The sequence below is a fragment of the Camelus dromedarius genome, chromosome 16 (assembly GCF_036321535.1).
Source record: "Camelus dromedarius isolate mCamDro1 chromosome 16, mCamDro1.pat, whole genome shotgun sequence".
Taxonomy (NCBI): Eukaryota; Metazoa; Chordata; class Mammalia; order Artiodactyla; family Camelidae; genus Camelus; species Camelus dromedarius.
The window spans coordinates 27,065,943-27,089,562 of record NC_087451.1 but is presented as its reverse complement, the minus strand read 5'-3'; the positions used below and the strand labels follow the sequence as shown (position 1 = coordinate 27,089,562).

Sequence of the window (23,620 nt, the reverse complement as noted above, 5' to 3'; positions counted from 1 at the left end):
CCCTCGGTGGAATTCCCTGGGACGCTGGAGTGCATGGTGGCCTCGTTGCTTGTGGTGACTGCATCCCAGCCCCTGCACGTCCCCTGGCAGCATCAGGCCTCCTGGAGGAGCAGCGATGGGCCATTTGCAGAACAGAAGCACGACAGTGTTACAGGAGCGTGAGCTGTGGGGAGATGGAAACGGTCTTGATCTGGGAACAGGACGTGTGGGCTGCACTCGGGACAGGACGTCGAGCTGCCCGGGGCCTTGGCCGTCAGTACGGCCCCCAGCCCTGCGCTCTGGTCCCTCAGAGGGTGTGCTTCTGTCCCTCTGAGTCAAACCATTGGTACTGGCCCTTGGGAGGCTGCCTGGTGTCCTGGGAGTCGGGTCTGCGTGGTTTCTGTGGGGCCTGCCTCTCACTCAGTGGTCTGAGTGATGTTCGGAGCTGCGTTCTCTTCGACGCCCCGCGCTCAGAACAGCCTCCCTGGGGAGGGCGTCTCTGACCCCCACACTTCACCTTGAAGAATCACGGCCTGAGTGAAATGGAAGACGAGTTCTGCGGGCACCTGCCCGCCCTCCCCTGCTTCGCCAGTTCCTGACACTTGACGTGCGCCTTGTCTCTGTCGTGTGTCTCTCTCTGTATTTGTTTTTCTTTACGGAGAGTGAATTAGAGGCTTGGTGCTTCCTCTTTAGAGCCTGAGAGTGTTCTAAACCTCAGAGCCCAAGAACAGGGGCCCCCGTGTCCCCACTGCAGCCAGGAGAGCCCGGTGAACTCGGACTGTGGGCTCGGCTCCTCCAGGTTGTCTTCATGCTGTTTGTCCCCTCCCCCCGAACCAGGACCTGCCGTGTTCGCGCGCTGTGTCTCGTGCATTCAGTCCTCCCCTTGTGGTTCTCATGGTAGTCTTTGTAAGAGCTCAGGCCAGTTGCCTTGTGCAGTGTTCCACACTCTGGCTCGTTCCCCTCGGTTAGACCTGGTGCTCCCACTGCGTGGCTGGCGTGGACACGGAGGAGGCCTGCCGCCACAGTTGTCCCCTGGTGAGGTGCCGAGTGTGATCCCTGGCCTCAGGGACGACGTGGAGGCGCCCCCGTGGCTGATGGATGACCTGCCAGTGGGCCCCTCTTTCCAACGCTTCCTTCCCTGCCCGAGAAGGTCCCACTGGGGCTTTCTACATTCCTTTCCTGGGATCTGTGGGTGGGAACAGCCCTGACCTACTCTCTCCTATGTGTCCTGTGTTGTGATCACTCACAGCTCAGATGGTCCCACGTCTGGCCCAGGAGCCTGTTTGAACAGACTCTGCTGTCACTTTAACATGACCCCTTAGTCTTTGAGCATTCTTCGTGGCAAAATCTTGTTAAAACTCTTCATTTTTTTAAAATTTTATTATAGTGGGTTTGTCCTTGTTGTCATTAATTGTGTTCAGTGCAGTTCTTTTCAGATTTGCGATTTTTATTTCTTGAAGTTCCGTTTGTGTCATCTTCATGCCTCCCCTTCCTGGGGGCGCGCGGAAGCTCACGGCACTCTGGTGGCCTCGCCTGCCCAGCCCGCCATCCTGGGTGCTTCTGGCTGTGGCCGTGCTGATTGGCTTTCTCGGAGTTGGGGGCCCTGTGAGCTCGTCGCTGGGTCTGGGCTCTGTGAAGCTCCCTTCGCAGCACTGGCTGCCGCTTCCAAGTGGGCACTGGGCAGGCGAGCTTGGCTGGAGCCTTTCGTGGTCCACTCGGGAGGCTGGTGAGTGGAGAACAAGCTGGCCTTCTGAGGACGTGCCAATGCCGCGCGTGGCCGGGGCCCCCGCACGTGTCCTGCCTTCTCCTGCAGGGGCCCCTGCGGGGCTCAGGTGGTTTCTTTCCTTGCACGTGCCGCTCAGGGCCAGCCCCTCAGGCTCCAGCCGCCTCAGCCTCCCCACCTGCCATCTCAACCGTGTGGACCTGGCCGTGCTCAGGGCTCTGGAGCTCCGGCTGCCCCTTCCTCCTCCTGACACCTGTTTCCCAGCATCTGAGCCTCGCTTCACAGATTTCGCCAGCTTTCTCATTTGAGGGCAGGAGGGCAAACCTGAACCCTGGTCCTCTGTCTGGACTTTACTGGGGTCACGCCCACCTGTTTCCCGTTGCCCAAGTCAGGTGTTGGCCGGGCATCCAGGGCAGACCGCTCCCTGCCCGCCCTGCCCTCAGCAGAACCTCAGAGCAGCGTTTCCTTGGCTGGATAATGCCTTTCTGGTGCCTTAAGTGTGTTTTGTTTTTGCAAAGTAAGAGTTGAACGGTGTTCGGAATTTGTCAGCGTGGCTGAATGATGTGAGCTGCACCAGGAAGCGCTCGCGTGTCCAGTAAAGACCGAGGGCCAGAGGAGCCACCTTAGGACCTGGGACCACGTTTCTGTGTCTTTTCACGACAAGCAGTTCATACCTGAAGTTACGTCTGTCAGTTTGTGAGGATATTTTATGTTGTTATATAATGACAGATTTAATCCTGAACGTTCTCATTAATTTTCAGGGGTCTCGGAGGAGAGCTCATGAGACAAGCAGGTAGGTCTGAGTGACGGGAGACTGCGGTCCATCGAGGGAGGAAAAAGGTCCAAGGGGCGGTCGCGTCGGTTTTTTCAGTGACGCGCAGGTTCCTGAGTGTGTCCGTCCACGGTGGCACGTGGCTGGCGGTCTTCTCGTCATTTCCCACCTGCCCTGCCCCTGCTTCTGTGCGGTGTGTTCACTTGGGGCCCCGATTTCAGCGCCTGTGGGTTTTGATAAATTCCAGTAGTGGCTGGGCTGGGGTGGGTGAACAGAGGTGTCCTTCCCTTCAGGGGTGTTGCTGTTGTTCCTCTTCGGTGCAATGTTTAAAGTAACTGTAGAGCAGAGAACATTTTTTTCACGTGATATTTAAGTGTTTGCAGAGAACTCAAAAGTTCCCAACCTGTAAATGTCTGATCTCCTGGAGCTTTTCCGCCAAACCTGCTACAGAACCCAGGACCCTGCTGAGGAGGTGCTGGGCCGGTTCTGCGGGGCTGGGTCCAGGAAAGCCCCTCACCCTGGGAGGGGAGGGTGGGTCGCGAGGTGACGGTTGGGCAACCACAGGATGGGTCCGCTTGGCCGGGGCGGGGACTGGTGAGCATGTGGAGGGTGGCTGGGCTGGCATCTCCGGTCCTTACCACACCTGCCCTCCTCTGCCAGGGTGAGGTCCTTTATTGGCATCAGCCTGAGCTCCTGGGTGCCCGTGGGGACCCCGGCCTGACCTTCCGGCCCCTTGGCGCGCGTGGCTGTCCTTCCTTCCTGTCCTGGGTCTCCCGTTCCTTCTGTGGTCGTCTTCCTGCCTGACCTGCTGGCCCTCTGCCTCCCAGAGTCTTAGATGAGCCCTGCCAGCGCCCCTCGAGCTGCGCGGCTGCCCTGCCCCCACCCCGTCCCTGCCCCCAACCGCCACCCTCACCCCCTCCCCCATCCGCACCCCTGCCCTCATCCCTGTTCCCACCCCCCACCCTCACCCCATCCCCGCCCCCCCATCCCCTGCCTGCGGGGCGCTGCCTGCCCCTGCATTTTGCCAGCCCGTCATGTGGATGGAGTCACGTGGTTTGTCACTGTTGGAGGTGGACTCTGTCCGTGGGCGTGGTGCCCCAAGGTCCACGCAGGTGGTGGTTTCTCATCTGCTGTCAGTTCGCACCTGAGTTTGTTTTAACCCCTTGCCCATGAAGGGACATTTGGGCTGATTCCAGCTTCCGTTGCTGTGAGGAGGCTGGTGAGAACATTTGCGTGCAGGCGTCTATGTGAATATAACTTTCCATTTCTCAGGGATAAATGCCCAAGAGCTTCATTGCTGAGTCGGGTGGTAGGAGTGTGTTTCGTTCTGTACGAAGCTGATAGACCATTTCAGAGTGTCTGCCCTCTTTCCGTTGCCAGCAGCGAGGCTCGAGAGTCCCCCGTTTCTCCACATTCTCCCAGCAGTTACGTTGTCACTGTTTTAATTTCCACTGTCCTGGCAGGCGGGTCGTGATTTCATTGTGGGAAATTTGTTTCCCTGGTGGCTGGGAATGCTGCAGGTCTTTTCACGTGCTGTTTTTTTTTAACTTGATAAAATACAGTCAGAGTTCACATCAGGGTGGATATCCCAGGAAAGTATTAATAGTAACAAGGTGTGGATTCTCTAGCCCCCACGACACCCTGCAGACTGCTCTGTTCAGAGCAGAGTGGCATTCTCTCAGGAGCAGGCGCACACACGGCAGGACAGAGCGGGGAAGAGGGAGTGATGGTGCACGGGGCGTGTCCTGTGACGGAAGGGCGCCTTTCCCACCATGGTGAGGGGGGCAGCTCACAGGGTGCCGGGGATGTCACGACGGCCCCGTGGAAGAGAGCACGGTTGTATCTCTACTGCACACACACCCAAAACTAAGTTTCTGGTTAACAAAACACAAGTATAAAAAAAATTTTTTAAAGACTTTGAAAAAATTTTAGGAGACACTATAGGATCACATTGGTCCCTGAAAAACCTGTTAATTTGGAAATTTTCAGTCAACACAAATTGAGAGAAACAGTGTCCTGGGCCCCCTGTTCCCGGCCCCAGCTTCAGTCAGTGTCAGTACTCGCTGGTCCGGGTCTGTCTGTCCCCTCAGTGTGGTCCCGCCAGCCCCTCCCCAGAACTGCAGAGCAGATCCAGGCACCAGGATCAGCAGCTCTACAGCTCAAGACGAGCAACAGGAGATAGTTTTAGTGGATGTTAAAACCTGTTGAGTGGAAGAATACACCACGTGTCAAGTCCGCAGACAAAACACGGGTGGAGGGGTAGCGCACAGCAGGTGGGAGGGGAAGTCACCATTCACAGGCTGCAAAGACGCCTTGCAGCTGCCGGCGAGATACGCAGTCGCGCTGAGACGCGGCCCTGGGCTGGGGCTGAGGGTCGGTGCTCGGGGACGGGCCTCTCTGCCCCACGGGGGGACAGCCCTCCCCCTCGACCGAGACTGTGGTCGGCACCTCCAGCCCTGCTGCCTGGGTTCTTGCTCCGGAGGGAGGGTGTTACAGCCGTTTCCAGTTGCCACAGGGCGGTGTCTCTTCCGGTCAGAGATGTGCAGGTCTTCTGTCCCATGGGTCATCCCCGGGGTTCCACACCCGGAGTGTGTCGGGGGCTGGCGGCCCTGTGTCCATGGAGGGAGTGCGGCCACCTTGTCTGAAGTGACAGAAAACTGGAAAGGGGCATCTAGCCCGTCAGAGGAAACTCGGAACGAGCTGCTTCACATCCCCAGAGCGGAAGGTTCCACGTCGCTGCAGGGCGGCGCCCTGGCAGCTGGCTGTGCCAAGGAGGGGCCGGCGCGTGGTGGCCGAGCGCCACAGGAGGACCTGTGCTCATCCCCCTTCTGTTCAGACGTGAGCCTCTGGCCTGCAGGGACCTCGTGCTGGGCAGGGCCACCTCTCTGGTCGTGGACAGGCCAAGTCAGGAGCCGTGAGGAGGGGGGTGGGGTCGCTTGTCGGGAGAGTTCTGAGCTCGCACAAGACTGCCCAGGGCTGGCTTTCTCGTTTCTGCTGACGGCCCTGACAGTCCCTGGGTCCCCGGGGGACAGTGACGCACTCCCCCGGCTGCTGCCTGGGGGACGGACCGTGGGAACCAGAGGGAAGCCTTGGTGGTTGCGGCCGGACCGAGGGGGAGTCTTTGTCGTGCGACCCCCAGGCCGGCGGGGACAGACGCTCAGCTGTGGTGTCCGCGTGGACACTCCTGGCCACCCGAATGTCAGCAGCCATTTTTCTCTTGCATTTTCTGTTAGAGTTTTTTCAGCAAATGCCAGTTATTTGTTCAGTGAGGAAAGCACTGAGCTGTTTCCGTCTTAGTGCAGGTTTGGGGTGCAGAGGCCACCCCGTATCACGTGGGCATTGAGGACCCATGCAGCCCACAGGGCCGGGCTGTGTGCAGCGGGGAGGGCAGGTGGCCGCCGATGGCAGCCCAGGTATTCCCGTGTGGCCCCCGCATGGCGGGTTGGTGGTCACACAGGGCTGGTCGTTGATTTATGTGACATCGAAGCTCGTTCCTCGCGGAAGTCAGGGATCGGCCAGCTCGCCCGGGAACCGCCCCCTGGAGGATGACAGGTGTCACCGTGTTTGCTCCTGGCCTGACCTCATCCTGACCCTGGGGCCCCCGCGGCTCAGCTTTGATGAGAGTGCTTCCGTGGTCTTTGGAGACGCCCTCTCCCCCAGGGGAGCCCGCTTCTCTGTCCTCATCTTGGGTGGCGGCTGCGGCTCTGTCATGGCTCTTGTCACTTGTAGGCCCTGGTGCCCCGATGGCTCTCGAGTCCCCCGGGTTATATTGTGTTGTCCCTGGGGAGTCGCACTGGGGTCGGACCTGCAGCCACCACGCAGCTCTCTGGGCCGGGGTGGGGCTTTCCCAGGGCAGCTGCTCCCCGGGGCTCCGTGCCTCCAGGGCCAGGTCTGCAGCAGGTGCCCGGAGCTGGGGAGGTGCCGGGGCGTCTGGAGGGGTGGGTGCTGTGCTGGGCACTTTGGGAGAAGTTACACTGTATTCATCCTTTTTCTTCCCAGTGTGCATTTTGATAGAAAACCTGTCCGTTTCCAAAATGCCCTTCAGAGGTGACGCCGTGATCGGTAAGTCCTCTTCTCCAGACACAGGTCGTGGCCTTTTCCTCCAGGGCTGTGTCAGATTTCAAGGTGGAAACCTCCCTGTGAGGGTGGGCAGTGAAGGTCCATGGAGAAGAATGCCTCGCTTTGAAATCGCCGTGAGAACCCGCCGTGAACGTGAGCGTCCGCTGCGCTCCGCCCTTCCCCTGCCTCTTCCTCCTGGAGGTCAGGCTCCTTCCTTGGAGCCCTGGCGGTGGCTCTGCCCGTGGGCACTCCTGGCCGTTGCTCCCCAGGCAGCCGGACCCCTGTGTGGCCTGGAGCCCCCGTGTGCCGCGGCATCAGCCGCAGGGAGCAGGAGGGGAGCCTCAGGCCGCCCTGCCCAGGGTGGGCAAAGGCTCTGTGCAGCCTCAGAAGTTCTGTAACTTGGAGGAGGACAGTAGATTCCGCATGTTTCCGAGTGTTGGGTCTTGTGGAGTTGAACGTGCGGGTCTTTGTGGGGGTTGTCTGTGAGGTGCAGGGAGGCCCCTGAGGCTGGCCGCTGTAATGAAAGCACAGAAATTTCCCTCCTGAGAAGACTGCCTGCCTTTGGGCTGAGAGGGCCGCGGCCTTTAGGGTCTCGTTCGGCCGAGACAGCGTTTACTTCAGGTTTTCTCCAGACACAGGTCTGTATGTTGTTGGTTTTGATCTCCTGCAAATGCCCTTGACGTGCTTCTTCGACAGGTGGCTGGCAGTGGCTGATCCACGACACCCTGAGAAACCTCCACCTCGTGTCAAGTCGCTCCAGACAGCAGATGAAGGTGTGCTGAGCAGGGCTTTTGTTTTCTCTTCTTTTTAATTATTATTGTTGTTTACCCTTTGGGGAGCTATCTGATTGTTGTGTGTGTAGAAATGATAATCATTTATTTTTAGTGCTTGTTTAAAAGGACTGCGGGCCCTGGGAGCCCCTTTACGAGCCCGCATGCGTGGTGGTGGACGTAGCTCCCTCTGGAGCCTTGACGTGTTGTCCACGTAACTTAGTCAGGAAAAGTGATGCGGCCACTGGTGACCAGAGCATTTAGAGTGTTTATTATTGTTTCTGGCTTTATTAGTTACATTTACCTTGTAACTACTTTCCCTGCGTATTGATAGCAAGGGTTTGTTCCGTTGCGTCTGTGTCCTGTGGGGTCGTCGGACGTTGGGGGTAAGAAGGCCTGTTGACGATGCTCACGCGCTGACAGGCCGTCTGCATCCGAGTCACTGCTCCGTCCGCCAGGCGTCTCTGGTGTGTGTGTGTGTGTGTGGGTGTGAGCTTCCCCCCGGGGCCCCTGCCGTCCTGCCCTGGGACGGGGGACTCTGGACCAGCAGAACCACAGCGCCCGCCCCGCAGGGGGGACGTGGCCACGGGTCCCGGCGGCACCGAGGCCTTGACGCTGAGGGTGAGGGCCGGAAGGTGCTCGTGGGCTCCTTATGCTCCCCACCTCTTGACTTCACGTGTCTGCTGGGTTGGTAGGAAGTCGTCAGCCCCTCCCCCACCTCTGCAGTGACGAATTCGTTGTACTAGTTGAATTCGCGTGTTTTGTGATCAGTGCCTCAACGTTTCCTTTTAAAAGCACTCAGATTGATTCTCAGCAGCCGGGATCACTCCGACGTGGTCTGCTCCTCCAATCCGTACGAGGACACCCCTCCCCTGCCCATGGCCCCCCGGCCCCTGCGCCTCTGTCCCGGCTCCTGGGATTGGGGGGGCATGCAGGAAGGACACGCACGCAGGCGTCTGCCCCGGCTGTGTGTGAGGGAGGGGCTCACGGGAGTGAGCGCGGAGGAGACTCCAGGGTCCTGCTTCTCTCTGAACAAGCTGGTACCTTGCTCGCCTGGGGCCCTTGCCACATTGCTCCCAGGTGTGTGACACACTTTTCTTTCATTACTTCTGTTGGGAATGAAAAAATGCCACTTTTTTAAATTAACTGTTCACATTAGAAGATACGGAATTTGCATCGTGTGGAAGACTAATTGCCTTCTCTTCAGCTCACTAGTTGCAGAGAACATTGAAGTGGCAGCTGTACCTGACGGACACCTTGCAGACGTGCTGCTGAGAGCAATGCCGTGCAGCTTCCGGGCTTTAAAACGTCACCAGCGGCCTGGTGGCAGAACAGCCCGGCTGCCCCGCGGCCCAGAGCCTGGGCACTCACGTCTGCTTCGTTGCAGGAGGCAGCGGTCTCAGCCCTGGCGGCCCTCTGCAGCGCCTACCTCACCCCGGAGCCCGGGGCGGCGGACCCCCCTGCACAGGGTGAGTGGGTCCCCCAGGGCTCCGGGCTAGGGGGCCGGGTCCCCGTTCCTGGACGCTGCTGTTTCAGTGCAGAAGCACCTCTTCCTCACGTGACGGTGTCGCTCAGCAAACTTCCCCGTCGTGTGCTCTGGCTGGCGCTCCCTCCTGTCTCTGGAACCCTCCTCCTGGCCCTCTGCCATGTGGCCCAGCCCTGCCGGCTCCGGGTTTTCTGCTTCTGCTTCCGGCCTGTCCTCATGCCGAGCTTTCTTTCTCCTTCGGGTCTGTCCCTCTCAGTGGTCACGTCACTGACTTTTGTGTTTCGTGGCAAAACGTGTCTTAGAATTTCTGCTCAACCCCTGGCAGTGTTCATCGGGCGAGTGTCCCTCCTGTGTTAACGTGTCTTGCCCGTTTCCTTGTTGTCACTCTGTCCATGTGCTGCCCCTGCCCATCAGCTGGGTCTTTCAGAACCACGTCTCGGCAGGAGTGACGGGACAGCCACTGGGGCTGCGTGTGGCGCCTCGTCCAGGGGCGTCGGATGTGCAGAAGCAGCTTCTCAGGCGCTGCTGCCCAGAGCAGAGCTGCCGTACCGTGTACCAGCACGTGCTCTAAAAGCTTGTAAAGTTATTACAAGTGTAGAAAAACCACGTGCGCAGTTCTCTGAATCTATTATCTGTGAATTTTTTCAAAAATAAGAAAGTGTGGGGGGAGGGGATAGCTCGGTGAGGAGCATGTGCTCAACAGGCATGAGGTCCTGGGTTCCATCCCCAGCACCTCTTCTAAAAATAAATAAACCTAACTACTGCCTCCCCCCGCCCCCCAAAAGCCAAAAGAAATAAAAAAAAGTAAAGTGTCCTGTAGCTTGATCTCCTGACAGACTCTCCAAATTGCGGTGTTCGTGTCCCCTCCCCGGAGGCAGCTTCACACACACACTGCGGGTCCTGCGTCCAGAAAGCTCCAAAGGGGGACCTTGAGTTTCCGTGTTCAGGACACTTGCCTCGTAGTTACAGCGCTGTGTGGCACTGATGTGTGAGGGATTACGAGTAAGATGGCATTTAGCGTGGGGAGGGGTGCGTGGGTCGGGTTGTGCCCTTTCACACAAGGGGCTTGAGCTTCTGCCGATCAGCCTGACCCGGGGCCCCCAGGGACCCTGTGACATTGCTCGATATTTAGTCTGTTTTAAAGGCTGGGACAGTGAGGCTATGTTTTTGCTGGTAAGAGGGACCACAAGGCGTCACGCCGACTATAAAAGGAAGTGATCCTCTGAAACTAACGTGTTCCGCTGAAACTCGGGTGAACTGGGAGGTACGGGAGCCGCTCGGGCCCAGTCCCCCACCCGTCCTAACGTGAGGACGTGAGTAAGTCCCGCTGTGTTGGGGGCAGGTGGCACGTGCTGGGGTGTGGCAGGAGAGACAGGGCCGGTGTGCGGCTCCCACTCACCTGAGCGGCTCCCCAGAATCTTTAATCCCGCCCTGAACTTTGACCCTCCGTTCCCCTCACAACCTGTCCTGGTGACGCGGCTGTCCGTGTGGGAGGCGTCTGTGTTCACGCTGCTCCCACGGGCGGCCTGCGCCCCCGCCGGGCCCGCTGGGCGCTGTGCCCGGGGCCCCCGCTCGCTCTCCGTCCGGAGGAGGTGTCCTCATCTCCAAGCATGGCCTCGTTGACACGATCATTTGTGTTTAGTGAACAGAAGATGAAAATGACTGTTGATCACTATTAAAACCCCCTTGGATTTATTTTCCTAGGAGTGAAATCTCGAATCAAAGCGCTCTCCTTTAATCTGTTCTGAAAATTCCCCTGCATCGGGGCCTGAGTGGTCCCCTGCTCACCCTGAACGCTCGCATCTCTGGAGCGTGCGGAACAGCGTGTCTGGACAGTAGATACCAGCAGTCACCCTGTTGTCACCTGTTTTCAGGGGAGCTGGTGGAGCAGTACCTGGCCGAGCTTCAGAGCCCAGAGGAGATGACCCGCTGTGGCTTCGCCCTGGCTTTGGGTGCCCTGCCCGCCCCCCTCCTGTGGGGCCAGCTTCGCCAGGTGAGGCTGAGCTGGGCGCCAGTGGGTCTGTGGTCGGGAGGGCTGCTGGAAACCAGCGTGGCCACGGGAATGGGGCTGCTGTGCTGTGGACCGCCCCCCCAAAGCCTCGAGCTTCTCCCCACCTGCCTGTTCCCCTCGGGCTCCCCTTGACACATGGGTGTCTCGAGCCCTGCTCTCCTTGGCCAGGGTCCTTCCAGGGGGTGCTGAGCTCCTGGCAGGGTGGGTGCAGCGTCAGACCCTGGAGACCCCGCCGGCCTTGGTCCACCAAACTCTCAGGCTTTCGCACCCCTTTCCCTCGACCAAAGCACCAGGCGCTGTCTTGCCGGCCTGCATCCCAGCCGTCCTGCTGCCGGGCGCTCACGTGCCCGTGCCCTTCCTCTTGCCCAGACTCACTCCGGTGAGACGGAGGACAGACCCTCTGGCTTACTCTGGGGCACATCCATTTGAAACATCTGGGTGTTAGAGTCGGACTGTCCCTCCGAGAAGTGACTGAAGGTGCAGGAGCCAGGTGCTCCGTCTGCCCCGCACCGCAGTTCCCAGCCTGGGACAGAAGGGAGCAGTGGCGCTGAGTGCAGGGTCTTCCCCGGGGCGAGGGGCGTCTGCAGGCTGCTGGGTGCGGCCGGGCGGGGGAGACGCTGGGGGCCAGCCCCGGGCGGTGCGTTCCTGAGGGGCTGCCCCGCCCCCGGGCCATGGCCAGACCCCCTGCACGAAAAGTCCGTTCACCTCCAGGCCAGCGGTTCTGCTGAGGACGTAATCACTTTCCAGGTTCTAGCGGGCTTAGGGGCCGTCACCCACATTTCTCCCGAGGACGTGGGCTTTGCCGAGTCCAGGCGGGACGCCCTGAAGGCGATCGCGAGGTGAGTCCTGCCGCTCCTGTCCCCCCTCCCCCGTCGCTGTTCTTGAGCCAACGCTGAAGGGATGCCACGGTCAGCATGTGCCACAGGCCCAGTCTCAGTGCTGAGCCTGCTTCAAGGTGAACATCGCTTTTCTGTTTTCTGGTTTCTTATCTTTTCCGAGGACTGTCTAAGATCCCTTGTCTTGACGTGAGTGTAATGGATACTAAGCCCGTGGCGCAGCGGCTCCTGCACTTCGGGAACACGGGGCTGCCCAAGGACTGGGGCGGGGTTTCCAGGCGGGGCCATGGCGGGCGTGGGGGCTCTGGTGCTTAGTCGCAGTCCCGCAAGGAACCCCCTCTGCAGGGACGGGAGAGAGGGAGGGACCAGCCACGGCCGGCTCCCTGCGCGCCTCTGAAACCACAGACACCGAGAAACGTGATTTCGGAGGAGCGCGGCCCTGAGCGCTGCGTGCGTGCGGAGGGAGCACTGGGTTCTGAGTCCTGCCGAGGTCATCAGGCCAAGAAGCCGTGAAGTACCATCAGCAGACTGAACGAGGTCCCGCACGTTGTTAATCTCAGGGTTTGCCAGACTGTCGGCGTGAGGGCAGAGGGGAGCCCCGACGAGGCTCTGTGCAGAGAGAACATCTCCCAGGTTTACGGCGTGATGCTGGGCTGCCTGAGCGATTACACCACCGACAGCCGTGGGGACGTGGGTGCCTGGTAAGGCTGCGGGGTTGGGGTCGTCTCGCCTCCCCCAGGCTATAGATGGGATGTTCCGTGCCCTCCGCCCGGGCGGGCCCTTTGCTCCCCAGGTGGCGGAGGGTTTGCGGGTCGGGGTCTCTGGTGCGTGTTGCACTCTTTACTGGGAACTTTGTAAAATACGTTGTCTTGTCCTCCTCGTCTGAGCCCCAGTTGTTTGCTCTGTGTTCACTTAATAAAGTTCATGCAGACACAGCCCCCACTGCAGCTGTTTAGAGCGAGAAGGGTCTGAAACCGTTCCGGACAGAGAGAGTGCTCGGGGGGCGAGTCTTGCTGTGGGCACTTCCCTGGGGGTCCCGCTGGACTCAGCAGTCTTGGCTCCTGCTTGGTCGGAAAGAAGACCAGGTGCTCAGACTTCAGAGTCTCAGGAGAGACCCTCCCCGGGCCAGCCTCCCTGGAGCAGCTGAGCTGGGGGCCGCCCACCCTGGCCTGCACTCTCTCCTCCCCGAGACCGCAGAACTTTCCTCTTCCCTGGAAGTGGGAGCAGGTTGCCACTTTGGAGGAGCTGAGGGTTTTCTTCATTCTCAGCATGCTCGTTCGCTGGCGTCCCTTCCACAGGGCCCTCTGCACCCCCACCACGCATGTCCTGAAGGGCTGACTGTGGCGCGGCGCAGGGAGCCGTGTCACCACGTCGTCTGGAGAGTTCATTTTTTATGACAATGATGGAAGAGAAGTTAACTTTAACTTCGTCGTGTGTTTTCACCAGCAGCGTCTCTGGCGGGGTCCTCCCCGCTCTGTCTGCCAGCCTTTCCCACCTCTTCACCCTCACTCACTGCTGCTTCCCCTCCTCCTGCTCGTCCTGGGATGGTGTTTGGGGCACGGCCCCTGGTGACCTTGCCCGTGTCTGCAGAGCGCACCCAGGCCTTCCAGGCGGTGCGAGCACAGGGCTCTCCGGGCCACAGCTCCTCCCCAGTCCCCGCATCCCCGGGGTCCCCAGCACAGCACCCACACCTGCATGCGGGGCTTCCCCTGCTGGGCCTCCTCCGGGCCCAGCCTCTGGGATCCGAGGGGCACAGGCTGTCTCTCATGTCTTTTCCTCACTCCTTGGCGGAAGGGTGGGTGCCCCAGGCATGTGGGCAGGACCTGCTGTCCTGGTGACGTGGGGCAGTGGCCGTGTTCCGCCTGGGTTGAGGGTCCTTTGTCCCTGTCTTCACTGGAGCTGGGGCAGCAGACACCCAGCATCTGTCCCTTGAGAAGCCCAGCAGCGTTTAACGCTTCTGCTGCTGGAAAGAACTTTGCAGAGCGGGCATGTGTTGCATTAAAGGTCCTTGGGAAGACGAGTGCTCTTCCCATGTGTGTGCTTGTGACAGTTTGCCGGGACCTGGCTGCCTGTGTCGGGCTGAACGGGTGTCTTTGTTCCACGTTACTCCAGGGCAGCATTTCTTGAGGAAAAGCTGCCGGTCACCTTAGCTGAGTGAGCCTCGTGCACGTTTTCCGGCAAAGGGCGTTTTCTCTTCCTGCGTTGAAGGCGTCTGAACCTGACCCCGCGGTGCTGCCGAGGGTCACAGGGTCACAGGGCAGTGGGGCAGGCAGCTGTGTCCTCATCCCCCCCTTGTCCGCAGGGTCCGCGAGGCCGCCATGACCAGCCTGAGGGACCTGACTCTTTTGCTGGCACAGGAGCAGCCGGAGCTGATCGAGGCCCGGATGTGAGTCCCTGCTGGGGGGCAGCCTCTGTCCAGGCCCTCCTTCCTCACCCCACAGCCGTTGCTCCCGGCGCCTCCCTGGGGGTTCAGGCCTGTTGGAGGACAGTCCTGGTGCCTGAGCACCTGCTCCCGGTGGGGACCGACGCCCTTCCTTCCCCAGCCCCGCCCTCACACAACACGCGGCCCAGCGCCCTGTCAGTATTCACTGCCTCCACTCCAGACCCTGCTCAGGCTTCTGGGGTGTCAGGTCAGCTGCGTTGGGGTCTCGTTCGCACCCCCCACCCCGCACTTGCCCTCTGCCCTGGCCGAGCCGACGCCCTGCGCTCTGGGTTTGCAGCTGTGAGCAGGTCATGTGCTGCGTGGCCCAGCAGGCGAGCGAGAAGATCGACCGGTTCCGCGCACATGCGGCCCGCGTGTTCCTGGCGCTGCTCCACTCCGATGGCCCCGCCGTCCCCCACGTGCCCCACCGCCAGGAGCTGGAGAGGCTCTTCCCCAGGTAATGGCGCCACGTTCCCTGGGGGCCACCGTGTTCCCAGGGAGGGGCCCCTGCAGCTTGTGGCTCCCATCTTGCAGGAGTGCCGTGGCCTCGGTGAACTGGAGCGCGCCGTCGCAGGCCTTCCCCCGCGTGACCCAGCTCCTGGGGCTGCCCGCCTACCGCTACCACGTGCTGCTGGGGCTGGTTGTGTCCGTGGGCGGCCTGACGGAGTCCACGGTGAGGGGCGCTGCTCAGAGCCTCCTTCCTCCCTTTGGGGCCTCTCGGGGGGTCTGATCCCCGGGGTGGGGCAGGGTGGGGCGAGAGAACCGGGGACACGCAAGTGTGACAGGCCGGGCCCCCCACCTCTTGGTTCACTGTCCCGCCTCAGCACCCGCTCCCAACCTCCTTGTCCAGGCTCCCTTTCCCGCTTGAGCATCACCCCCCCGTCTGCCCTGGGGTGGGTCCCCCCCACCCCAGGCCCCAGCCGTGTTTCCGTCGTTTTAGGAAATTCTCTGCCCACACCCCGTTCTCTCTGCCTCCCGTTTCTTTACAAATTACTAGTTTCTGCAGTTGTTCTTTTTTTAATAAACATTTTATTTGGGGGGGTAATTAGGTTTATTTTTTATGTGTGTATTTGTTTTTAACGGAGGTACTGAGGATTGAACCAGGGCCTCGTGCGTGCTGAGCAAACCACTCTACCACTGAGCTAGACCTCCCCCTGCAGTTTCTGCCGTTTTGCAGTTTTATGACGTGCTCATCTTCTGTTGTTGAATTTCTGATGTTTCAGTCAGTTGTATCTTTTATTATCAAATGTTCCATTTGTTTTGAAATGTGTTTCTGAAGCTTTTTCATTGCAGGCTTACCTCTGATTGCATTTTTTTTAGTAATTAACACACAGTGTCCTCCTCCAGCGTCTTTTTTCCCATCGGGGACTCGCCCATTGGGTGTTGGCTGTGCCTGGTGTGCGGCATTGACCCGAGGGTGGTCGTCCAGCAGTGGTCACCCAGTGCCAGGCACCTAAGGGGCCCTGCTGGCAGATTTGGTGACGCGGTGGGAGCCAGGCTTGTGCTGCTGCCTCAGGAGCAGCGTTGGTCTCTGGCGCTGCCCCACGGCCGTGCTCACGCCTGGTCTGGCCCAGCGTCTCAAGGTCCCCGCACGCCACAGCTCGGGCTTCATAGCTTCGTATGGAGGTGTCGAGTCTGTTCCTGCAGCCAGCTCTGGCGTAGGTGGTGGCAGGAGCCCTCACGGGAACACTCCCCTGCGCTGCAGGTCAGGTACTCGACGCAGGGCCTCTTCGAGTACATGAAGGGGATTCAGAAGGACCGGCCGGCCCTGGAGGACTTCAGCGGGACCCTCCTGCAGATCTTCCAGGACAACCTTCTCAATGACAGGTGAGCGGTGCTGGTCTCTCATCCCAGGGGCTGTACTGCTCCTAGGACTTTGAGGGGGAGGTGGGCTGGGCACAGCCAGACAAGGGTGTGTCCGAAGCGCATGGGTCTCTGGGTCCGGCCCATCACCTCCCCAGGCCCTTCCCAGCCTGCACTTTGGGTCCTGGAGTTAGGACTCCTGGAGATGCTGGAAGTGGGGGGCGGGGACTGAGAGCCAGGAGGGTGCGTGCGGCCTGGCCCATGATGCTCCCTGGTCATGCATGCTGACACGTCATTGGCACCGGCCACCAAGAAGAGGAGATCTCAGCCTGCCAGGATTGGAACATCAGAGAGAAATATGACCTGTTCTCTGATCCTTTTTACTGTGGCATTTTGTTAATTGCTTTTCCAAGGTGGAGTGTAGACCCAGAAGCCCTGACCTCAGAATTGGGGGCTTCCTGCAGCCTCTGAGAGGGCTGTTCTTGGACTCAGTTCTCAGCTGTCCGGGGGCAGCTGGGCTCCGGGTCCCAGCGTTGTGGCTGCAGGTCCCCTCACACAGGCCCTCATCAGCCCACCTACGGACGGCCCTTAGCAAACGGGCCCTCGCTCTTCCTGTGGACTGCTCTCTGGAGGGTAGATGGTGCCTGACGAGGGCACGTGTGCGGCTTGACAAGTCGTGATGCGTGTCAGCCAGCACGAAACACAGTCAAGGTGCTGAACTCATCCACCCCTAGCCCCAGGGCAGCCGCTGGTCTGCTTCCTGCCACTGCAGCTTCGTTGGCTTTTTCTAGAATGTTACTTATGTGGACTCATGCAGCGTGGGCCCTTTTAGGGCCTGGCTTCCTGGATCCAGCGAATTTAGGTTGCAGTCACCCTTTTTAGTGCTGAGCTGTGTTCTACTGTTGGTTACACCACAGCCTGGTCCTCTGTGGACGGGCCCCCGGGCGGCTTCCCAGGTGAGGCGGTCACAGACGAGGCGGCAGTGAACACGCACTCACAGGCCTCGGTGCGCGCCAGTCTTTCCCCTCCTCTCGGGTCAATGCTGAGGAGTCACGCGGCAGGAGGAGGTGTAATTTTTGAAAAGCCACCAAACCATCTTCAGGGTGGTCGTACGGTTTCGCAGTCCCGCCAACGGCGTCAGAGACTTCGAGGACCCACAGCCTCACTGGCACCTGGCGTGGTCGGTCCTTCCAGTTTCCGCCGTTCCTGTGGGGGTGTGGTGTCTGGCAGGTGGGCCCCTCCCGACGTCTTCTCAGACGCTGGCCGACTTGGTCTCCTCTGCTGAGGTATTTTGTCTGGTTTTACTCCGTGCTCCTCTTCGTCTCTGTTGCTGTCCCCCTCACGTGCGGGGCGCGCTCTCCGAGACTGGGATTCGCAGATAGCTCCTTCCCGTCTGAGGCGTGTGTTTCACAGTCTGTCTCACAGAACAGGATTTTCCATGGCGATGTGTTCCCATGTATCCACCTGCGCTTTTATGGGTTGTGTTTTTTGAGTCAAACCTAAGAAAGCTCTGCCAAACTTACGATTAGGAAGATTGTTACACTTTCTTTTAGAAGTTTTGTACTTTGAGTGTTGCATTCACACCTCAGGTCCTTTCTGGGTTAGTTTCTGTACGTGATGCGAGCTGCCGTCCGTGTCCTGGCTGCGTGTGCTCGTCCACTTGCTCCGTGTGTGGAAGAAACTGACCTTCCTGCCTTTGCACCGTTGTCAGCAGTGGGGACCTGCAGCCTGGTCTGGGCTCTTGGCTGTCCCTTGACGCTTCGCTTGTCTTCACACCAGGGCCACACTGTTGCGATCACTTGAGCATTGCCACGGTTTTTAAAATTCAGCAGTGTTAGCCCTTCAGCTTCATTCTTCTTTCCTAAGTTGTTTGGGCATTTCTTGATCCTTTGTATAAACTTTAGAACTGGCCTGTCATTTTCTACACACATTTGGTTGGGGTTGTGTTGACAACGGTCCAGGGAAGGTCCTGAGTTCCCCACGTGCCCCGTCCTCTCCCCTCAGAGTGTCTGTGCCGCTTATGAAGACGCTGGACCAGATGCTGGCCAATGGGTGCTTCGATATCTTCACCACAGAGGAGAAGTAAGTGCTTATTTTTTCCTGTATTCAGTGCGGCTTTACCAGTTAAGTCTCGTCACTCACCTTTTAGAGAAAAACTGATCAGATCCAGAGAGGAGAATTCTAGGAGGTAACTTTCTAGCGCGTTCAGGACCAGCTTTTATATACACCGTAAGTGCCACCAAGAAGCATCCGTGGCTCCCACCCGTGGGCGAGGGGAGGGGAGGACAGGGGCTCGAGCTGTGGCACCTGCTGTCGGGGTAGGAAGTAGATGTGAGCAGGTGGGCATCCCACCTGACAGGCCTGCAGTCAGGGCAGTTGTGGGCCCTGAACTGGATGGTGAGTGGGCTGCAGGACGGGGATGGCAGAGGGCTGTGATGGTCAGGGTGCCGGGGTCTGGTGCTTGTGTGGGAGGAGGTGACCCCAGGTGGGGAGCCGGGACCCATCTGAGCGGCGCCGGCTGGGGAGGCCAGTGGGGTAAGGGTGCGGGGAGCCGTCCCCGAGGCACAGGCGCGTGGCAGACACTGCATCGGCCTCCCTGTCCCTGTGCTCTGTCCCCTGGGCCTGGCCTCCCTGCGGGCGGGGGCGGGGCCCACTTTAGCCTAAGAGCACGGGGCAGTGTCCTGGGGACCTTTCTTCTGGCGGGAGCTGCTGTCACGGGCCGATCCTGAACTGGCCACCACGCGGCCGCCTACCGCTCGCCCGGGGAGGGCTCTCCCGTGCCCCCGGCCCGTCCGAGGGAGCCTGGGCCACTCCGCCCTCGCAGCTGTGCAGGGCTGACCTGGGCCGGCGCTCTGCGGGGCAGGAGCGCGTCCACGTCCCGGCCCCAGCACAGCCCCACGTTCCTCACAGAGCAGTCGGGGCGGCCGGGGTTCTGCGCTCAGCCCCGCCCCGTCCCCGCGGTCCGGCTGCCCCGCCCATGGACCCGAGCCGGGCGCTGGTTGTGCGCGTCGGGCTGGTTCCTGATGCCAGCGAGGCCCCCGGAGTCGGCCTGCGGAGGGGCTGTGAGGACGCGGAGGCGCGCTGGGCAGGGGGCGGGGGGCGGGGATTTGTCCGCGCGAGACAGCGGCCGTCTGTCCGTCTGTTCCTGAGCCCTGGTACTGCAGCCAGTTGACGTCACCCGGCGTCGACGTCGCCCGACGCCGTCCCGGGACGTGGCTCCTGGCCCGCGGGGGCGCCGCCGTCCTCACCGCGGGCCCCTGCTCCCCTCGCAGCCACCCATTCGGCGTGCAGCTGCTGGCGCTCTGCAGGGAGGAGCTCCGGAAGTCCAAGGACGTGCAGAAGCTGCGGGCCGGCATCGCCGTGTGAGTTGTGAGCCACCCTGAGCCGTGGCGTCGCCAGGCCCGTGGCGGTGACGGGCAGGGCGGCTTGCGGTCCCCCCGGCCCCGGGCCCAGCCTCCCTGGGGGGGTGGGGTTACGGCGGGCGGGGCAGGCGCCCGTGATGGGGGTCGTGCCCGCAGGTTCTGTGCGATGGTGCAGTTCCCCGGCGACGTGAGGAGGAGGGTCCTCCTGCAGCTGCTGCTCCTGCTCTGCCACCCGTTCCCTGTGGTGAGTGTCGGCAGCTCCGTGGCGCACACGTCCCTGCCGGGGGCTGATGCGGGCAGAACGGGACCCCAGACCCCAGAAGTGGGAGTGCGGGGGCGGAGGCGAGGGTGGGCCTGGAGGGCCCTGCTGAGTGTGGTCTCTGGGGGCGAAGGGCTCGCAGGGCGGGACCCGGGGCTGGGCGCGCCCCCAGTGAGCCTGGGCCTCAGGGAAATGCTCCAGTGGGGGGGGCCTGTGCCCCCGAGGGAGCCCCGGCCACAGGTGTGGGGCCACAGATGCACCCCTGCCCTGCCGTGGGGTTTCGGGTTCAGTGGCTCCACCTACAGCTGGGGCAACACCTTCCCCCGCAACCCTCACCCCACCCCAGGGGCAGGTTTTTGACAGAAGAAACAGTCTTCTAATAACACAAACGTGACGTTTTCCTAAAATGTTTGAGTAGTTTGAACTGTCACCTAACGAAACTGTTCTCAAAGTGGGGTCACTGGATGCTCCACTCACTACCAGAGACACAGGTTCTCAGGCCCTGATCTGCTGGCCAGCTGCTCTGGGGGTGGCCAGGGGAGTCTGGGAGCACGTGTGCCAGGAGGTACGTCACCATCGGGCACAACCAGAAAACGTGCCAGGTGACTTCCTGATGAGAAGATTTTTAATGAAGCATTTAAGTAAGAGCGACACTGCCTGACCTGTGAAAGTCGTCCAGCTTCCTCCTCCTCTTCTCAGACGTGCCTTTTGGGGCTCCTGGGGGCGGGCCTGTCCCCACATCCCCACGTCCCTGGCAGGGTCCCACAGCTCTGCTCTGTGCCGTGGGCCTTTCCCTCCATGCAACGCACTCTGTCCCGCCAGATTCGGAAGGCCACGGCCAGCCAGGTGTACGAGATGCTGCTGACCTACGATGTCGTGGGTGCCGACATCCTGGACGAGGTCATGGCTGTGCTCAGCGATACGGCCTGGTGAGTGCAGGGCACATCCCTTGACCCGGGAGTGGCTGCTGCAGCGAGCAGAGCGCCCAGAACCTTCCGTGGTCGCTCGGCAAAAATCTTCCAGAGGAAAGAAGGAAGATGGGCAGCCCCACTCGGAGGAGGAGGCGCTTCCTGGGGCGTTCAGTTGGGAAAAGTTGAAGTGAAATTATTTCTTCTCAAATAACAACATGAGCTGGGTTCTCCTGGGTGTAGGTTCCAGGGTGGGGTGTCCTCTTCTCCAATGTCTACCTTGGGGTTTTTGGACACCTGACGGGAGGCTTAGTTTGAAGTTTGTGGCAGCTTTAACCATGTGGGCTGTTCTTATGGCTGACGCTCCTCCGGCCCTTTCTTCCCCAGGGACGCAGAGCTCCCAGTCGTGAGAGGCCAGCGGAACCACCTATGTGACCTCCTGGGTGTGCCCAGACCTCAGCTGGTCCCCAAGGTAACCACATGCCCCTCAGGCCATGTTGGAGAACACTGGGCCCGTTTCTCTGTGAGATCTCCAGACGCAGCACTGGCTAGCTCCTATCCCAAGCTCCAGGGTTTAGAATGTTCTGGGCCACGCTGCCTGCCTTGCTTTCCCCATCATGGCCCATGTGGTGCTTTCAGGACCCCAGGGATGCAGGACAGGCAGGGCCGGGAGCGGGAGTCATACCCCAAGGAGCCAGTCCCCGTGCCCACTGCCAGCTCCTCCCAATGGGCTGAGCCCCGGGAGCCCCCTGCGCATACACGCCCTCTCCTGCTGGACACGGTTATGTGGGTTGCGTGTCAGCATCCACAATGGGCCCCCAGCTGAGCGGCCGCCCAGCCTCTCCTGCCCTCAGCACAGCACAGCATCTTCCCTACCGTCGGTCGGAGAAGAGGCCCTTCTGTGTTTCTGCCGTTGCCACCTCCTGGGCACCTGTCCCGGCGGGAACTTTGTCAGCCCCTGGTTTTCCCAGGGCCTGCTGGCGTCCACCCGCGGGGTCGCCGTTCTCTGGGGTGCGTGTGGCATATGCGTCGTGGCTGTGGTTTCCTGCGATCGGGGGCCCCGGGCTGCTCTTCCAGGTTCTGTGTCATCAGGAGCTGCTTTGCATGCTCTCGGCAGGGGGTCTGGGCTCTGCGGTTTCTTTTCAGTCCTGGGCTGGGGAGGGGGCACGTCCTCTTCCTTTCCCCCTGGACTTGGGGTTGGACCTGGCTCTGGAGAGGCTGGTCCTGAGCTTTTTGCTGGGGAGGAACAGCAGTGAGCGGCGGCCGTACCACGTGGCCCAGGGCTCCTCGTGCCTGTGAAAGCTCTGTGGGCAGTGGGGACACACGCGTTCCCCCTGCGGGCGGAGGCCTCCCAGCGGGCCCCGCTGACAGAGCAGGCCCGAGTGGCTGGTGTGCCCCCCGTCCCCTCGGTGGTGGTTCTGGGCTGGGGCTCGCCTGCATCCCTGGTGACGGGAGGCTGAGCACTCGGCCATTCAGATGTGCTCTTCCGTCCGTGTTGCCGGCAGGCCGCCTGCCTGCCTGTCCTCCGTTTTCGGGGCTCCCTGCTCTTGACGGGCGTGCTTCCAATACCGCGCGTCTCAGGGGCTGCGACGTCGTTACCTCTTCCGATGACATCGACAGCCTCTGTTTTCCCCTGAAGGCTTCGCTGTTTCACCTTCTGCGTTTGGACTCACGCTCTCCCTGGACTTGGTGCTTGCGTGTGGTGTGGAGGAGAGGCCAGCGGACACGTGCAGCCAACCCAGCTCCCCGCTGGCCACAGCGTGTCGGCCCCTCGTCCCGAGTCCACACGTCAGAGCTCTCTTCTTGGATCCTCTGTCCTCTGGGTCTCTGTCCATCTGTGAGCCGGCAACGCCCTGTCTTACAGATGCAGATTTGGTCTTGAATCCTGGAGACGCAGGGGTGGGCCTGGGGTCTCAAGGGGGTCTTGATGCCCAGTGTCTCAGTGAATCCAGTCAGCAGCTGGGCTGAGGTCTCTCAGAGCCTGTGGGTTGGTTTGGCGAGAACTGACGTCTCTGATCTGAGTCCTGACCGTGAGTGACCTGGCGCTTGTGCCCCGCTTTGGGGCCCTGGGCGTTCCAGTGTCGGGTAGTCCTGCACGTCGGGGTGACTGTCCCACAGTCCTGGAGAAGTCTCCCCTTCCCACTCTTGCTTCCCTTTGCACTGCAGTTCAGGCAGTTTCCGTCGCCTTATCTTCGTGTTTGCTGGTTGTTTCCTTGGCCACGTCTGGTCTTAGGACGAGCCCGTCAGAGGCATCCGCGTCTGCTACGGTGTTAGTGGTTTCTAGCCCTCCCGCTGGCCCTTCCGGAGTGTCCATCTCTGCCCACATTGCCCGTCTGTCCCTGCTCGGTGTCCCCTTTGTCCCCGAGAGCCCCTGGCGTGTTGATCACAGTTGCTTCAAGTCCCTCGTTTGGTGACTCCAGCATCTCTGCCATTTCTGAGCCTGGTCCTGACACTGGCATTGTCTGCTTGTTTTGCTTTCTGTCTTACTTACTTGGTATGCTTTTGTTGAAGGCAGACGTGTTGCCTGGGGGAGAGGAACGAGGTGACGGGCCCGAGGGAGGTCCAGAGCCTCCTCCTCGTCCCTGGTCGTGGGCGCCTCCTCCTCCGGGTGTCGCATCTGCGACTTAGAGCTGGAGCCCCCAGTTAAGACGCTGCAGCCCGTGGGCGAGGCGTCAGGTGGGGAAGGGGGAGCATTTGCGGTTTCCTGGTTCGGCCTCAGCCTTGGGGGGCCTGGGCCTGGCCCTCCACTTCCGCCAGAGCCCTGTTCCCTTTGGTGGCAGTGGGCAGAGTGCCACCCTGGCTGGGGCGGGGCCCTGGGGGCCGTTCCCCAGGAGGGAAACCACAGGGCAGTGTGGGTCCCCCTCAGACAGGCCCCCAGGTTTCGCACGCTCAGCCGCCAGCAGCGTCAGCACCACCGTTCGCTGTGCCTTCTGGCTCTGGATCAGCTCGGGGGAAGCCAGCCCCGGCCTCGGCTCTCTGTGACCTCCCTTCTCCCGCCACAGAGCGGCGGCCTCAGTTCTCAGAGCCGAGAGCAGTGCCTGGTGTCAGTTTGTGTATGTCCCCTGCCGTGCTGCGCAGGCCCCTGGCCCGGCCACGCTCTCCTGTCCCCTCATCCTGTCAGTCACTGAGGAAGTCGTGTTGTAGATTTCTCAACTTCCGGTTTCAGTTTTCTCGACTTTGGCGGTGCGTTTAAAGCTGTGTCACAGGCGCCTGTACGCTTCAGTCTGTGC

At 60.8% G+C, this 23,620-nt stretch overlaps 1 protein-coding gene across 3 annotated transcripts in view; it reads left to right on the top strand.

Annotated features, from left to right (window-relative positions):
• The window catches only part of TBCD (tubulin folding cofactor D), a 123,125-nt gene that overhangs the window by 98,283 nt on the left and 1,222 nt on the right, over window positions 1-23,620 (top strand). For all 3 annotated transcript variants that reach the window (XM_031469443.2, XM_064494812.1, XM_064494813.1), the window contains 16 exons: window positions 2,464-2,495; window positions 6,474-6,536; window positions 7,230-7,306; window positions 8,691-8,772; window positions 10,664-10,782; window positions 11,548-11,639; window positions 12,197-12,337; window positions 13,939-14,022; window positions 14,357-14,515; window positions 14,593-14,731; window positions 15,764-15,885; window positions 17,866-17,943; window positions 19,134-19,223; window positions 19,380-19,467; window positions 20,305-20,411; window positions 20,778-20,862. In XM_031469443.2, the coding sequence (XP_031325303.2) occupies window positions 2,464-2,495; window positions 6,474-6,536; window positions 7,230-7,306; window positions 8,691-8,772; window positions 10,664-10,782; window positions 11,548-11,639; window positions 12,197-12,337; window positions 13,939-14,022; window positions 14,357-14,515; window positions 14,593-14,731; window positions 15,764-15,885; window positions 17,866-17,943; window positions 19,134-19,223; window positions 19,380-19,467; window positions 20,305-20,411; window positions 20,778-20,862 (1,558 nt within the window). The remainder of the gene's footprint in view (window positions 1-2,463; window positions 2,496-6,473; window positions 6,537-7,229; window positions 7,307-8,690; window positions 8,773-10,663; window positions 10,783-11,547; window positions 11,640-12,196; window positions 12,338-13,938; window positions 14,023-14,356; window positions 14,516-14,592; window positions 14,732-15,763; window positions 15,886-17,865; window positions 17,944-19,133; window positions 19,224-19,379; window positions 19,468-20,304; window positions 20,412-20,777; window positions 20,863-23,620) is intronic.